This window comes from Aquarana catesbeiana, linkage group LG01 (assembly GCF_042186555.1).
Source record: "Aquarana catesbeiana isolate 2022-GZ linkage group LG01, ASM4218655v1, whole genome shotgun sequence".
Taxonomy (NCBI): Eukaryota; Metazoa; Chordata; class Amphibia; order Anura; family Ranidae; genus Aquarana; species Aquarana catesbeiana.
In genome coordinates, this window is record NC_133324.1 from 543,873,014 (window position 1) to 543,890,848 (window position 17,835).

Sequence of the window (17,835 nt, forward strand, 5' to 3'; positions counted from 1 at the left end):
TGGAATTCCGCCTGCAAAAGACCGATGAAGCATACACACGGTCGCATTTTCCAGCAAAAAGCTCTCATCTGAGTTTTGCTGGTGGAATTTCCGATCGTGTGTACGCGGCATTACAATCAACTTTTCTTATGCATTCAATTTTTGCCTGTTAAATATACCATGTAAAACATTTGTTCTGTTTATTTCTGTTTTTTGATCTGTTCAATAAATGCAAAAAAACTGCTTGCTGCTCTAGCTAGGAATCTTTTGAAATAATGACTTTCTTGCTCTCTAGCTGTTCTACACCACTTTCAGTTAGCATTGTTCCCAGCTATTTGGAGTATGGAGCACCTTTCACATATGCGATAGAGAAGAGGAGAGAGGAGGTGGTCTGTAGTCATAAAACAAACATTTCCTGTTCTGGGGTGACAGCACTGCACCTCTATAGATACAGTATGATAGGCATTGTCACCCTAGGATAGGAAATGTGCTACTGGCAGGATCACCAGGTGAAACTACAGTAAAGAGAGTCTGAAAAATAAAACTAATATAGCCACCACATCAGTGGTGTATTTAGGTTTTGTGCTGCCCTAGGCCTGACTAAACTCATGCACCCCTTAATTTAAATACAACCCACCCTTCCTTTCAAGGCCACACCCCTTCCTATTTAAGACACGCCCTATCAGGCCTCCAATCATAGCAGAGGACAGGAAAAGAAGACATCGAGGAGCTTTCCCACCGAGACAGGTTAGTGCGGGCGGGGGGCACAGTGGCTGCGTTTGATTTGGCACCGTGGCTGCGTTTTGATTTGGCACAGTGGCTGCATTTGATATGGCACAGTGGCTGCGTTTGATATGGCACAGTGGCTGCGTTTGATATGGCACAGTGGCTGCGTTTGATATGGCACAGTGGCTGCGTTTGATATGGCACAGTGGCTGCATTTGATGGGCACAGTGGCTGCAGCATTTGTGGGGCACAGTGGCGGCAATTGAGGGGCACAGTGGCGGCAATTGAGGGGCACAGTGGCAGTGTTACAAAAGCTGCCTGGGTAACTGTATACAAGTTTTTAAATTGGTCCTGACTCACTGTTTCAATCCATTTACATATATCCATAATGGATATATGTAAATGCATTCACTTGCTCTCAACAATTACCTGAGTGTTTCTGCCGTTGTCCTCCTCTCTCTCGCTGCTCCTCCTCCTCCTCTGGTTACAGAGAGACCCGTCCCTGTCCGACTCCCCGAGCTTGAGAGCATTGCAATGATGCAGTGCAGAGGTGGGTAGGTGGAGCATTAGGCTCCGCCTCCACCAGTATGTGCATCGTTCACCAGGTATGGTCAGTGACACTGACAGTCACTCATGGTCTGTTTTATGGGGGCGGCAGTCGCTCTCGCCGCCGCAGCCAAGTACACGCTCCTTCCTGCCAGTGCTGAGTGCAGTGGACATTATATATAGCAAGGCAAGCCTCGGGAGGCTGTATCTGTGCGGGACGTGGGGAGGATGGGTCGGGGGGGTTTCGTGCGGGGGGGCAGCAAAAAGCCGCCCCCCCCCCACAAAGTGCCGGCCTAGGCCTTGTCAGCCTAGGCCAAGACACAGCACTGCACCACATATAAGGACTGGTAAAACTTAATATATACTGTACATTTTTTGTTCTTGAGTTTAGATAATCTTTTTAAGTATCTCTGGTGACTAGAATGCCCTTGAGCCTTGAAATGTAGAAACTTCCTGAATTTGATGGGCAAATGCTGTGTCCCATCCCCCTTCACCCCCCCCCACCACCACCACTGCTCCCACCAAGGCAACTCATTACAGTAACAGGCCAATAGTGATGCTTAGGGGAAGGTAATATGCAGGGTTTAGGGGTTCAACCCACCTAACCCAGAAAGTCTCAAGCTATGACAGCACCAGGCATTGTGGCTCTGGCGGCACTTGAAGTACTGTCTCTGTGATGACAGTGCTGGATTAAATATTTATTTTCCATTTCAAAGTAGCATTATGGCAAAATACTCTCCTGCTTTAAAGAAACTTTACTCCATACCACTAGAAAAACCAAAGTCATATTTTTATTAATATGCCACTTGCTGCAAACTTTGTGCCTCAGGTGGAGCCCTGGGCAGGAAGGGGGAGGCAGTGCCAGGGAGTTGCACATCTTGGAGAATAATTGGAGCTTTATTCCTAACTACTGCTGTCCGTGCCTTCATGTTATGTCAGAGGGTGGGTATCGCAAGTGTTAAGCACTCACTACCACCGTGGGCTCCTACCTGTCATTTCAAACAATAGGTGGTACAAACAGGGCTAGTATCCAGCTGTAATGTCAGAGTATATGGGGCATAGGTAGAGTCAGCCAATCGGTTGGCCAAGTTGGCAAGTGACAGCAAAAACTAAGGTTACCCATCACCCATTTACAGGCCCAGCACATGCTACATTGTATATTTTTTTAAATTTACAAAGGTAAGTATTTTCAGTACATACTAATGAGTGTAGCGCTGGACATATAGAGCTAAATAGTTAATGTGACTGGTGACTACAAAGATATTGTGCACAATCTCTAATGTGGCTAAATATCAATTAAACAGGATAACCTCAGTGAAAAAGTAAAAAGTAAAAGGTGCAGCATTAAATTAATAATACAATACCAAAAAAATTTGCATAAATTAATCATCTAAGGTTTAAATCTGAATAAAGTTCAAATAAGTGGTAAAAGAAAAGTTCAAAAAAGTGTCCCAAATAACACTGTGTTGATTCCAAAGAAATCCAGAAGAGATGTTTTTGCAGGGTTCGGGAATATTTGATCCACCTTTCGTGCGGCCCACCACCAAATGGAAAAAATGAAGGCTTACCGACAAGCCTGCGACCGCCCTTATTCAGGGGGGTCAAAACAGGCTTAGTAGTGGAAATCTCCAAGGATGATGGACCCTCCGAACTCCCTCTCTCCTCGTCAAACCGGCAGCCCACCGCAACGGGGACAATAATATGGAAGTATGCTCACAGGGAATCCTTTACTGTTCCTTCTCAGAAAGGCTCAGGCACAGGTAAGCCACAACTCCCAGGGGAAAAGAATAGAACAAGGACTCCAATAGTGTAGATTGTAAAAAATTGGGGGCAATTTATTAAAAACTAGGATGCATTAAAGCATAAAACAGCAAAATGACAGTGGAAAGAAAGGAAAAAAGGTCCTTAGCGGTTTAAAATCAATCCGCGCATGCGCGTTGCGCATCAACGTTGTGACCCTACGGCCGTTTCGTCACAACTGACGTCATCAGGGGTACGTGATTACGCACGCGCATGCGCATTAAATAGCTTGGCAGCACTACTAAAAACGGCGCTATTGGTTGGCTCAGACTGGACTGGATGTTAATAATAGGCTAATCCAGAAGCCCATAAATCAACGGTGACGCCCAGTGTAGAAGATAGTAAATATCCGAGACGTTGATTAAACGTACACAAAATAAAGAGCCAGCAACAACAGCGCCATCTAGTGGAAATTTTACAAAAAGGCTGAACAAGTAGCAACTTAAGCTACCAATAGTAAAACACTTAACATCTAAAAAAATACAATTAATTATGATATTATGGTGATATTAATTGTTAGTCCCAAACAGTACCATATCATCCTCACAGAGGATACTATTAGTAACATAACTGAGACTAATTTAAAAAATTAAAAAATCTAATGTAGAATGGGAAATATATATTGATCAGTACAGTTCAAGAGTAAAGAACATCATATTATATATCATCCTTCCTAGCAATATAGTTCTCCCACTAAACTCCTCATAGGGATGTGCCCACTATAAAGCCTTGACTTAATTAAATAATCGTAGATAAAAATTATGAATGTAGTAATAAACACCAGACCCATAATCATAAATGAAGGGCCATAAATATGGTGCTACACACCCAAAAACAGGGGGGGGGGAGGGTTATGGGGGGCTGGATAGAATAACAAATGAAGGGAACCATGACAAAAGTGTAATCCCATAATTGTAAGGGGAACAAGATATCCCGAATGGGACTGGTAACAGCAAGAAACAGTATCCCAGAAAGGACATCAACTGTTGTTAATAAAACAGTTGATGTCCCATTCTATATTCAAACCACTGGGGGCATGAGAACCCAATCTATAGATCCAGTTGGTCTCGGCTCTAGAGATGGTTCTCTTACCATTGCTGCCCCGCCAATGGGGAATGTATTTCTCTATACCGATGAAAGTGGTGCCTGTTGGGTCTCGATTGTGTACGAGATCATAGTGTCTGGAAACACTGTGCTTGTCGAAGCCCTGCTTAATATTGGTGATATGTTCACCTAGCCTCACGTGCAATTTTCTAACAGTGCGTCCAACATACTCCAACCCACAGGGACACCTCAGGAGATAGACGACACATTTAGTGGTACAGGTAATCAATGATTTGATGGGGTATGTCAGACCCGTATTGACTGAAGTGAATTCAGTCAATCTCCTGTCCTTTACTGTGTTGACCTTACACACTGCACACCTTCTACAAGGAGAAAAGCCTTTAAGGTCTCCAAAAAAACTCAAACGCACAGGTGGATCTGGGACATTAGGTGCCAACATGTGTCTAAAACTGGTGGCGCCCCTAAATAGAACCCGTGGTTTGTCTGACAATAAGGGCCCGAGGATCCGGTCATTTTTAATAACTGGCCAATGTTTTTTTATGATCCTTTTTATGGCCCAATGCTGGCTTGAATAGGTGGTAATGAAAGCGAGTCCAAAGTCCTCTCTATCCTCAGTTCGGGGAGGTTTGTCTATTAATAGGTCCCTCCGGTCCCTATTGCCAACCTCTAGGATTAACGAGTCCAGAGTCAAAGAATCATAACCCTTGCTCAGAAATCTAGATTTCAAAATAGATGCTTCCCTATGGAATTGTTCTAGATTAGAACAATTCCGCCTCAATCTTAAGAATTGTCCTTTAGGAACAGCTGTTAACCAGGAACGATGATGACAGGAGTCCAAGGGGATAAAGCTGTTCCTATCAGTTGGCTTGAAGAAAGTAGAGGTGGTGATATTTCCGTTGACAATTTTAATAACCAGGTCCAGAAAATGGATCTGAGTTGGGCTAGCTTCATGACTAAGCACTATACCCCTATCATTGTTATTGAGGCCCGAAAGGTAGGAATCAACCGATGCTTTATCACCGTCCCAGATAAATAGGACATCATCGATAAATCTTTTCCACATGACAAGCTGGTCAGGTCTGTCATGTAGAACTAAATCTTCCTCCCATTTAGCCATGAAGAGGTTGGCCATACTTGGGGCAAATTTAGCCCCCATGGCCACGCCCTTCACTTGCAGATAGTGTGCACCATTGTGCCAAAAGTGATTATGTTCCATCGAGAAGTCCAATAGCTCCATCACAAAATTACATTGTGTGATGGAGATATTGGAGTCCCGATAGAGGAAATGCCGCACCGCCTCATGTCCCAATTGATGGGAAATCGAAGTATAAAGCGATGCGACATCAGCTGTCACTAGCATGTAGGTGTCTTTCCATTCCACCTCACTTAGTGTATTAAGGACATGTTTAGTATCCTTAAGGAATGAGGGTGTGCCCATCACCAGTGGCTGAAGGTAAAAATCAATGTATTTACCAACACGTGATGTAATAGAATCTATGCCACTGATGATGGGCCTTCCCGGGGGGTTCACTAAAGTTTTATGGACCTTGGGCAAAATATATATGACAGGTAAACGGGGAGCCAAGGGAACCAAATGTTCCTTTTCTTTTTTGTTCAGGATCCCCATGTCATATCCTTTGTCTATTAATGCACTCAGTTCACGTTTATACGTGGCTGTTGGGTCTGATGGCAAGGGACAATAGGTATCCGTATCAGATAAAATTCTATCCATTTCGTTGGCATAAGAATCTCTATCGAGGATGACAATGGCCCCGCCTTTATCCGCGGGGCGTATAATAATGTCCCTCCTATTGCATAAAGTCTCTAACCCTACTTTAATATTCCGCTGAGCTTGCACTGATCTTAGTTTTAACTTAGTCAAATCACTCAGCACCAAGTCACGAAAAATACTGATGTTGGGTGCGGTGTTGCCTGGCGGGTTGAACAGCGAAGCATTGGACAAACCAGAATGAACCACTACAGATGCTTCTCTGGTTAATTGTCTGGATGAATTACTCATAATGTACCTTTTAACATTAAGTTTACGTGTGTACTTTTGTACATCAACAAACGTTTGAAACTTGTCCAAATTACGAGGAGGGACAAATTTCAAACCCTTATTGAGAGTAATAAGTTCATCCGTTGTGAGCTCTTTGGTGCTTAGATTGATAATACCATTGGTGTCTAGATTCTCCTCCTTTTTGGGGTGAAGCTTCCTCCCCCCTCTGCACCCTCTCTTGCGTCGCCATTCCTTTTGTTTCTTCCTCTGCCAGCCAACTGAAAATCCCGTCTAGCGTGGTTTTCTCCCATGTGTTGGCCTGGAGGAGGACCAGTGTTATTACGGTTACTACCTAAATCCACCATATTGTCCTCAATGGTGTTAAACAAAGGTGAAAATCTATTTCCAGTGTTAATATTGACACCATATTGCTCGCGTCCGTCATTATATTGACGGCGTCCAGCTCTGGGATTGTGTTGGTCAAGATGATAGCGATCACTATTGCGACTTTGATAGTCAATTCGGCCCTCCTGTCTCCAAAGTGGAGGTGAGTGCTGATATGAACGAGAGAGAGAGTTGTTACCCCCTCTCATATTTCTTGACTGACTAGGGTGTCGTTGTGGCTTTCTCCCTCTGAAGGGTTGAGGGTGATTATGATAAATTGTATTGGAGACAGGAGCCCTAACTTCATGTGTCACTGCCAAAGGCTGTGGCTCATGGTTAGTAGGGATAGTGGAGGGGTCAATAGGGGGAGGTATCTGCCATTTAAAGACCAAGTTGTCTTTATAGTCCTTAGCATCCCTATTATACTTCCTCCTTTTCTTCTGCTTTTGCTCACTTTCTTCTTTGATCAGTATGGTTTTCAAAGCCTCAGATCTACGAGAATATTCCTGATTATCTTTAAAGGGGGTAAGCCTTGTCTTGATATCATTAATTTCTAAATCAAGCATAGTGAGTCTACGTTTCTTTTTAGCCACCAAAAATTGCAGGAAACCCACCCCTGCCTCATTGAAGTACTTGAACCACTCCGCTAGTTCATTGTCCTCCTTCTGGGGGTTGACCTCCCATCTTAGGCTCCTGGGAACCATATTCTCTTTTATGTATTCCTCTAAATACGCAATATCCCATCTTAGGTGTACTTCCGTGATGGTAAGGTTTTTAAGTCTGAGGAAACACCCTGCCAAATCGTCCCTCAGATCCTCCCTTCCATCAAAAACACCCGTAGTATCCGTAACTACCTGGGACCTATACTCAAATATATCCATTTAAAGGAAGAGATACGTATAAGCTGCAGATCTGGAAATCGAAAATACAAAAACTAAAAATAAATAAAGAACTGCGCTACGTGCATAAATATGAAAACCTAAAAATGAGTGAAATGTGAATGACCAAGTTTGAAAAGTTGAAAAAAATATCAAAATCCTGCTGCTAAACACTAAACCCTCGACATAAGGCAAAAACCAAGTACATACTAATGAGTGTAGCGCTGGACATATAGAGCTAAATAGTTAATGTGACTGGTGACTACAAAGATATTGTGCACAATCTCTAATGTGGCTAAATATCAATTAAACAGGATAACCTCAGTGAAAAAGTAAAAAGTAAAAGGTGCAGCATTAAATTAATAGTACAATACCAAAAAAATTTGCATAAATTAATCATCTAAGGTTTAAATCTGAATAAAGTTCAAATAAGTGGTAAAAGAAAAGTTCAAAAAAGTGTCCCAAATAACACTGTGTTGATTCCAAAGAAATCCAGAAGAGATATTTTTGCAGGGTTCGGGAATATTTGATCCACCTTTGACGAGGAGAGAGGGAGTTCGGAGGGTCCATCATCCTTGGAGATTTCCACTACTAAGCCTGTTTTGACCCCCCTGAATAAGGGCGGTCGCAGGCTTGTCGGTAAGCCTTCATTTTTTCCATTTGGTGGTGGGCCGCACGAAAGGTGGATCAAATATTCCCGAACCCTGCAAAAACATCTCTTCTGGATTTCTTTGGAATCAACACAGTGTTATTTGGGACACTTTTTTGAACTTTTCTTTTACCACTTATTTGAACTTTATTCAGATTTAAACCTTAGATGATTACTTTATGCAAATTTTTTTGGTATTGTATTATTTAATGCTGCACCTTTTACTTTTTACTTTTTCACTGAGGTTATCCTGTTTAATTGATATTTAGCCACATTAGAGATTGTGCACAATATCTTTGTAGTCACCAGTCACATTAACTATTTAGCTCTATATGTCCAGCGCTACACTCATTAGTATGTACTTGGTTTTTGCCTTATGTCGAGGGTTTAGTGTTTAGCAGCAGGATTTTGATATTTTTTTCAACTTTTCAAACTTGGTCATTCACATTTCACTCATTTTTAGGTTTTTATATTTATGCACGTAGCGCAGTTCTTTATTTATTTTTAGTTTAAGTATTTTCAGTACTGTTAGTAGACTTAGTAAACTGACACTGATGGGTGCCACAGACAGATGTTGAGACTTGATTTCTAGAGTGCTAAAATTTTTACTGGTTGAACTAGATGGACTTGGGTCTTTTTTCAAACTGACTCATTGTGTATTACTATGTATAATTTGCTTTGGAGCTCCATAATATATAGTTACTTCCCTGACATTTGAAACATTTTTGACCTCTATAGAGAAAAATTCTAGGTACGCTAGATAAATTGGGAAAATTAAATTTCTGCCAGTGGAAACAGATTAAACTACATATGTACTTTCCCTCCTGTAATCATTACATCATAGCAGCTGTTTAAGTAAAATACAAAGAGTAGCATATATAGTGTTTATGACACATTTGTCACAGTTCATTAGACAAGGCATGAGATTCTTGTCATAAGCTTCCTATTTTTCGAAGTTCAGCAGATTCTGATTAAGTGGACAGATAAATACAAACACCGTGAGCTCCAAATCCGACTAAAGTACAATTACAGCCTTAAAGCTGAAGATCTCGTTAAGCGCCTCACAGGCAATTAGTTGTAATTAGGACAAGGTTTGGAATATGATGTGTGATGGTTCATTGTAGAAACAGCAGAAGCACAGCAAAACTGTTAACTAGCATAGGAAAGCACTATGCATCAAGCTACAGTGTGTGTGTGTGTGTGTGTATATATATATATATATATATATATATATATAATCTCTTGGTCCAGAATACAGTAAAACCAGCCAGAGCATAGATTGCCAGTTATTATATACAGTACATAGACTACTTTCATTCTGAAGCCAATCAAAATATCTATAATGTATGTGAAAAAAATGTTTTAACAATTATTTTATCAATATATTGTAAAAATTTTTTAATGGTGAAATATAATATTGTTTGGACATCAAACTAATTTACTGCTCTGGTAAGATCCTTATCATAAAGGTAGTTTTGTTAAAGTAGTTCTAAAGGCAAAAGGTTTTTTAGCTTAATTAATTCTCTGCATTAGGTTAAAACAATGCCTGAGCCTCTCCCCTCCCTAAGGCCCCTTTCACACTGGGGCGGTGGGGGCGTCGGCGGTACAACAGCGCTATTTTTAGCGCTGCTGTACCGTCGTTCTTGCAGCGGTATTCGGCCGCTAGCGGTTCGGTTTTAACCCCCGCTGGCGGCCGAAAAAGGGTTAAATCCGCTCGTACATCGCGGCTATAGCCGCGGTATAGCCGCGCTGTCCCATTGATTTCAATGGGCAGGAGCGGTTTAGGAGCGGTGAATACACCGCTCCTTCCCCGCTCCAAAGAAGCGGCTCGCAGGACTTTTTTTACCGTCCTGCGAGCGCACCGCTTCAGTGTGAAAGCCCTCGGGCTTTCACACTGAACAAACAGCGGAGGCTGTTTAGGGGCGGTTTTCAGGCGGTATTTTTAGCGCAATACCGCCTGTAAACCGCTCCAGTGTGAAAGGGGCCTAAAGAGCCATTGATGGCTTCCTTCTAAAAAAAGGCTAATTGACTGGGTCTAAAACTACTGTAACAGACATGCAGGCTGCAAATTAATTGTTTCTTGCTTCAGATAAGTGAGAAAGTGTTGAAAACAAAGCTATATAGGTATGTTGCAGCATTTTAATAGGAAGGGCAGCAATGTCAGCCTACATAAACGTCATGTCCTTTAAATTTGCACTCATATTTGCTCAGAATGGCATACATGGTAATTCACACATTTAACACCCAAGCTGAAGTTCTGGATAACCAAGGAACAACCGAAACAGTTCTTTTGCACCTTCCATCATATGCTTGCCAAAATGCTTTCATTTTAGCAATTCGTGGAACTCTTCAGTGATCTCTATGTGAAGTACATAAATAAAATTTTTTATTGAAAATGTTACACAAGAAGTGCTACGTAAAATAAATATTTGACATATTTACCATAATGAATCAAATTTAGAATTTTTGAGATTCTATATAACTTTTTGGAATATTATATGTAAGGATGAAGCTGATGCCAAGGCCAAATAATTGGTACAGCAAGAGACCTTTGTGATTGGTGCTGAACATTTTCCACTAAAGGCCACATTTGATTGAGACTGGAATGCACATGGAGAGAAGGGCACCAGATGCAAAACCTTTGGTTAACGCAAGGCAGATTGCAGAGGGGTAAGTGAGGTGAGCATCCAAGCATAGAAGACACCCTGTTGAAGACAGAAGCTTGTGAATTAAAATAAATCACAAAGAAACAGCAAAGTGAGCAATAATATATTATAAACATTGGGTGGGGTCCAGTTGAAAACTTAGTTTAAAGAGCAGTAATGATTTGCAAAGTGCCTTACAGCTGGCCATACATGTAGCAATTAATTTATCAACAACTACTGTATGTAGAGTGCTGACCTACTGGACTGAATATTACCTGAATTGATTGTTGAAGTAGGCCATTGCAAAAGATGAGATGTGCAGATGTTGTACAAGTAAATTTCAGTCTGTATGACCTTCTTTATTTGGCTCCTTTTGGCAGCTAAATACATGGGTAGATACATATGTGTGAACTGTTTTATCTGTCAAATCTTTTGCAATTTGAGCATTTCTTCTGACATACCTCTGGTAGTCACTACTGGTTCACTATTTCTGGTTTAGCATCACTGCTGCCTGGATCAGTTTCACTGCTTCCTAGGTTAGCTCCCGCTCACTGAGATGATAATGCTGATTCACTGCCCAATGAGGAGGCTCAGAGCAGAGAGGTAACATAGGATGCTACTTTGCTGAACCAGAAAGATTATTGCTTGACCAGAATTCAGAAACTACACGTGTCACATGTCTTGGTGTACATTGTAGAAAAGGTAGATGGATATCAAGTCTGGATATACTTAAAGTGTTACTAAACCCACAACAGTAAAATCAGTCTGTCTATGCAGTAAAGCATGCTTGTTATACTCACTGTGGAACCTAAGGGGTTAATCCTCTGCATTGTGTAAACAAAAAAAAAAAGGCTGTTTGATCCTGTCTTCTCTGTTCCCCCTCCTCTTCCACAGCCCCCAATCTCCTGATAAGACAAAAGCTAGGGGACAGGCTGCACATGCTCAGTTTGGAGTGTATTGCTAGAGAGGTTTTTTTTTTTTTTTTTCTTGGGAGAGTGTATGTGATCAGCGGAGGGATAAATCCGCACTGTCCAGACAGAGGGTCAGGGGTCCTGCAGCCTGATAGGACAGTCAAAGCAAAATGAAAACTCCTCCTACAAGCTTTAACCAAACTCTGATGGAAGTCACAAGACTGCACTAACTGCTGATGAAAAAAGGTATTTAGCAGTTTATATTTACTAAAACTATTACATTTCCATGTTCTGTGTGCTGTCAGAGACTAGATATAGTGAATGCAGGGTCCTGGGTTTAGTAACACTTTAACTGCAAATCCTTTGCCAAGTTAGGCAGTGAACAAATATTTATTTCAATTGAGCATCTATACATTTGCCTGGAGTCTTGCTTTAATTTATCTGATTGCAGTGAACTGAAATTTGATTAGATGTGCGGCAACATTGCTTGTGGCATATCAATCAGCTGACCTCAGGTCTAAACATCTTTTCATTGTTTTCAAAGACATCTTTGTACATGTTCAAACACTAAATGCTGCAGATTCAGAGCTCTGGCAGAGGTATCCCTCAGTCACAGAGATTAATTTACCCATATAGGGGGTTTCTTAGTTTTGTTTAGCTTTTTTTATTTTCTGTGTGCCGACCTTTCTGAAAATAATAGTTGCCTGGCTGTTATGTTAGGGCAAATTAAGTATCACGGACAGTACTCAAATTTCTCTATTTTCTAAGTGCAATTCCTGATGAGGATCCACAGACTTGAGTTAGTACAAGGAGAGAATGTGAAATAGTTGCTGGAGAGGACACATTGATATGTCTTAAGAAAAAAACTTTGATACCCTGTCATTACCCCATGCATGTTCATATTAATTTGTGATGTAAATCTAATCATAATTAAATAACTGTGACTCCATTTACTTTTCAATTTTGGGCTGTTAGTGCCCTGCAAACAGAGTAGGATTTCTTCATCTACTACACTTCTTCTAGGGGGAGGCTATCTTTGCAAATCACACAAGGCTTCCCCAGTCATATCAGGGAAGACTGGGAAATGTGAGCAGTGGTGCCTGGCTGGAACGCAGAGCCTCCAACAGATGAGAAGAATATTATTATTGTTTGCAACACACCAAAATCTCAAAATAAAGGTAGCTACACTTATTCTAGCCAGTAGTTTTACATGACAGCTTAATCCTAGCATGCAATGGAATGATGACAGGGTCTCTTTTTCCGAGAAATCTTAGGCTGCCATTGCTGATCCACCTTTCTGAAAATAGTTGCCTGGCTGTTATGCATACCACAGGCTACACAACAATAATTACTGTCTGCATTTCTTTTCCATAACTGTAGTCTAGATTTAATCATTTTTATCAGATGTTCCCTGAAGCCCATACATTTGAAGGGTTTTTTAGGAATAAAAAAGTTGAGAAAGGATGGCTTAAACTATCACAACATATGTTGTATTCTGATACAAGCAAGTGACTAGCTAAAGACTGGTGTAAGAGTGTATGGACTACAACACAAAAAAAGTAATCTTAAGACTTTGGGTATACTTTATATTCCCAGGGTTCACCCCACTGCACCTACTTTGCCAGTGTAATTGGTCCAACCTGGCTGCCAGGTACATAGGTTCATATGTAAACATTTCTGCATTTTATTTAACTTGTTTTCATTCATTTCACTTATCACCTTTTGTAGTATCGTATTAACAAATTTGGTAAATTACAACAAATGTATTTAATTTGCTAATTAATTTTCAATGTTTTGTCCCATAAACATAAATTTGATGTTTTAAATGGACAAAGTTTGCACTTTTTTTTTTACAAAAAGAAATTATATACAGTATAACATTTCAGTACAATAGGTAGTAAAATATTATTCCCCAATAAATGGCAACATTTAAAAATTATTCTGCTTAATAAAGTGTATACAGGTTTGGGATTTATATATGTAATGATTGTATTCAGCATCTAAATTTTATTTTGTTTTTTATACCAAATTTATATTTTTCTCCTTGTTTATTTGCAGACATAGCCATCCAGCAAAAATGACAGACACATGGCTTTGGACAAACAATAGCTCTGGCAGGTTTATTTTAACTTATTTAAATCAATGATTTCTGCAAATGCTCCAGCAGTTCTTATGCAGGTTTTTGAAAAAGAAATTCATATATAGTAGTTAACGCTATCCATTGCATGTATTAACAGTTATCAGAATACTATACTGCTTGTGATAGATTTACCTAGTCCGAGGTGTAACTGAGCCCTTAAGCTTCAATGAAAGGGATAAATTATGGCCAAACTACATATTGTCATTGATAACATTTACCATAATAACATTGCTCTTATAGAATAATCACAATGTTTTTTTACTAAAGTGTATTCTAAACATTGGTATTTAAAGTACCACGATGATGCTTTGCATTTGTGAATTAAGGGTGGAAAGCATATTCTTAAATCAGGATCAGATTTGGACCTTCTTGAGGCTAATGGGTAAAGTAACTATTACGATCTTTAAAAACATGGCTGTTATGGTACAGGTAAACTTGCCTCACCTCTGGAACCAGGTAATGTGACCCTGGGTTGTTTAAAGATCTGTCTATATAACCAGGGACATAACTACAAAATGTGAGATCAACGTAAAAGTTTAATGCCCTCCTTCCTCTTTCCGAGGACTCTTTAGGATACTGAGTGAGCTGCATCCAAAGTGTGCCATGGTGACAAGTGGGAGACTGCTATGAGCAAAACTGCACTGGAAAGCCTTCCCTTGACAAACTTTCCAGTACAGAGGTAGAGATTAACCTGAAAACACTTAGAGACTCCCATAGAAATAAAGTAAATGCCCTGGAAAGCTCTGCCTTAGACAGAGAAACACAACCCCAAAAGAAAAATAATTACTTGCTTACTAAGATAGCTGCGCAAGGCAGCATCCTGTTCCCTTCTCAACCAGAAATGACTGCACAAACCCATTCAGTAAACCTCTGATGTCAATTTCAGGGAAATTATTCTTTGCTGTCAATCCAGGGTTGGTAAGGAATAGCATGTTTCCTTTGCAGCTCTGTATCAGTAATATGCATATGTATATTTCTTCTTCCCACAGACCACCCATGCTGGGGCAGGCTATCTTACACTGACTACCAATGTAATGAGCAAAGTGACAGTGTCTCTTTCAACATCCACTCCTTAAACTAAAATTTTCACTTGCCCCCATCCCTCAGGATTCATAGCAGCTGCCTGGGCTGCTATAGCAGTAGTTATGGCTTTGTATATAATTCATGGCAGTTGTACAATAACATATATCTACAGGTGTGGACTTCATACAATTAAAACTGCAACTCTGGACATTTCAGGTGTAATAGATTTCACCTGTTTGCAAGATTCTACACAGCAAATAATGACATATTTCAAGTGCTCGTCATGCTTCTGAAGTACATAGCAGTGTGTTACAGCACATTAACATTGTGTGCACATTACCCTTTTAATTTCACGTGTTAACATGCATTGCATTAGGGCAGCCCATTCATTTTGCAAGGGCTTGCAACACATGAAAATGCACAAAACAGAAGACTTCTACTTTTTTGTTTTTTATAGCAACACACTGCACCACAATGTACAGATGGTTCCTATCGGTGTATTGTGGTGCTATGCAACACACATGTGCATTGGAGTTTCATTCAAATTTCAAATTAAATGCACCACATTGTACAACACTGCCCATTATGCATTACCACATTTTGTGGTAACATATGATAAAACATTTTATTTACACAACAAAAAGGCATGAAGCCGGCACTAAACATGGCTGCTTATTGCCTAATTTCCTCATAATTCTTAATATGAACATATCAATTTTTTTTCGTTACAGACCTTGTAACTAATGTATTTGTGTACAATGTTTTTAGTTTATTCATGCTTAAAACATTAATAGTGTACACAGTGTGAATAATTACCTGCGGATACGTCTTCTAGTCCTGCGGCGCTGATAATCTCCTTGAGAAAAAGCCTCCATGTTGGCAGGATGAACAGTCCAGTAATGTCCTTTTCCATTATCACTACGTCCTGCCTTAATGAAGCACTCGTTTAAGGAAAGATTATGGCGGACACTATTCCTCCAGCTTTTGTCCTAAGGAAAAAAAATTTATGTAGTCAAAGGCATTAGCAGCATCACAAAATGTTGGTAAGCAAAAAGATGTAAAATAAAAGCTATAGATGTGAGCAGGTGGCGTCTTTTTGTATCACTGTCGTGTTTTTTTGTCAGGCAATGCACTGACACCTTTGCTGCCATTGTGCTAAATGCATCAGAATGCATGTGCCTCCATTGTGGGGACACTCATAAGTTAGTGTTAGGTACCACAGATACCGGGGTGCCTTGACAAGGCTCTGTGGCTTACGCATGCATTTTCAAATGTGTGCAGACTAAACCCCTGCTTTTAACGCATACTGTTAGACAGGCTAGTTGGTTGTCTATGAGCTGGTGGTAAGTTAAGCTTGTTTTTTTTCCATGGATTTATCCATGGCCTTGTTTGTAAAATAAAATCAACCCAAAATTGTGTTACTTTACACTGTAATAACAGAATCAAAACTGTTCTCGTAGAAAATTGCAGGTTTACTTAGCTTTGTAAAAAAAAGGTGAAGCTGTGTTCCCTTTCATTATCCCCTTAGATAATGATGATATAAGAAAAAAATACTATTTAAATTTTTCTTCTACATGCTTGGGCATTCAATGTGAACACAGCTTTACCGTATTTACCTTCTAGGTGAATTTTGAGTTAACTAAGTAAAAAAGCCTCTACTTTACTAATGCAACCCAAATTAATACATTCCAAAACCACAAACAGGAAGGCAAATACAAAATACATGTTCAGGAAAAGTAAAGGGATCCAGCAGGGGAAGATGAACATATGCATTATTAATAGCACAATGTGTATGAGTTTATAAATCTAGGCTTTATTCAGCTTAGATTTAACAGCTAAAAATATTAAAGAGCATGTCACACACCATATGGGCTTTTGGGATATGTGTTTTGTTTCGGGGGAGAGATACTCCTCTGGCTTAGTTACATAGGCATGTAGAGCGCAACTACAACCACCTTAAAATCCTACATTTAATATCTAGTAACCCTCAGCATGCATATTTAGAAAGCTTTAAAAAAAAATAACATTAATATATCCTTGCTAGCAAACAAAACTCATTTAAAAGATGTGTTCTAGTTTCTAAGGCTTAATGCTTTGTTAGCAGCTATGGATACCTTAACTGTTTAACGATTGTAATGTGTACCTGGTTGTGGTAATATGGGTAAGTGTCCATGATCCACTGATAGATATCACTTAATTGAAGCCTTTTTTCTGGAGTGGACAAGATAGCTTTTGAAATTAGAGCTATGTACGATTGGTTGGGTTTTTCAAGAAGATTATTCTTTTCTTCATGTTGATTATTTTCAGAATGTACAGTCTTTTGTTTTAATTGACAACCTGTTATAATTTTCTCTTCAGGTGAGATGCTAGCAGACGACTGTGTACCTGTTTCTGATTGGCTGATGATATTGGGATTCACACTTTCCCTTTTATCATTACCCTCTGGCTTCAGTGTGTTCTGACTTGTATGGTGTTTAACCATTTTGTCCTTTTCTTCCGACTGACTTGACCTTAATCCTGTATTTGAGTATAACTTTTCTGCAGATTTGTCTTGGCTAGGTAGGGTTCCAAATTTCCGCATATCTTCTTCCTCGGGCTGTGATGTCCAACCCATCAAAGCTTCTATGAGAAAAGAAGCTCCAGCAGTATTTACAGAAGAGGACATTCTTTCAGCAAGTTCTCTATAGTAAGTGCCTAGATTGTTTGTTTATATTTGTATTCCAAGTGGGTTCTTTCTGTCCAGCTGGATGTTTGACACCTAACTGTCTTTATAGCTGTTCTTCATGCAATAGAAGCACATTACCACTACTGATGAGTGTGCCTGTTTATCCTTTCAAAGTCTTATTCTGTGAGGATTTGCACTCTAATCCTGCAAATAACATGATTAATGCACAAGCTAAACACAAAGCCACATATCCACCTTGATGTTCCACAAACTGAACATACTTATGCCAAAACATATTAAGTGGACAGTAATCAGCACAGCAGATAAACAAAGACCTTCACTTTTACAGAATGTTTAACTGTAGTAAAACAATCTCTGTATTAATATAAAAGAATGTATTTCTATATAAAGGCAAAACTTTTTCC

General features: G+C 39.9%; 1 protein-coding gene across 1 annotated transcript; it reads right to left on the reverse strand.

The window, feature by feature from the left end:
- Positions 1-10,520: 10,520 nt before the first annotated feature.
- LOC141104786 (uncharacterized) lies at positions 10,521-17,417 on the reverse strand. Its single transcript, XM_073594574.1, has 3 exons — positions 16,889-17,417; positions 15,562-15,734; positions 10,521-10,731 (listed from the first exon to the last, which is right to left on the reverse strand). Exons 1-3 carry the CDS (start codon positions 17,408-17,410, stop codon positions 10,521-10,523), a joined length of 906 nt encoding a protein of 301 aa, XP_073450675.1. The 5' UTR covers positions 17,411-17,417.
- Positions 17,418-17,835: the final 418 nt, after the last annotated feature.

Bases quoted from the DNA above. Each gene is read 5' to 3' on its own strand.
- LOC141104786 (XM_073594574.1), bottom strand. From the start codon at position 17,410: ATGTCCTCTTCTGTAAATACTGCTGGAGCTTCTTTTCTCATAGAAGCT. The intron at 15,735-16,888 runs GTACACATTACA...TTTTTTCCTTAG, and splicing joins ACCCATATTACCACAACCAG to GACAAAAGCTGGAGGAATAG. The intron at 10,732-15,561 runs GTAATTATTCAC...TGTCTTCAACAG, and splicing joins ACTAGAAGACGTATCCGCAG to GGTGTCTTCTATGCTTGGAT.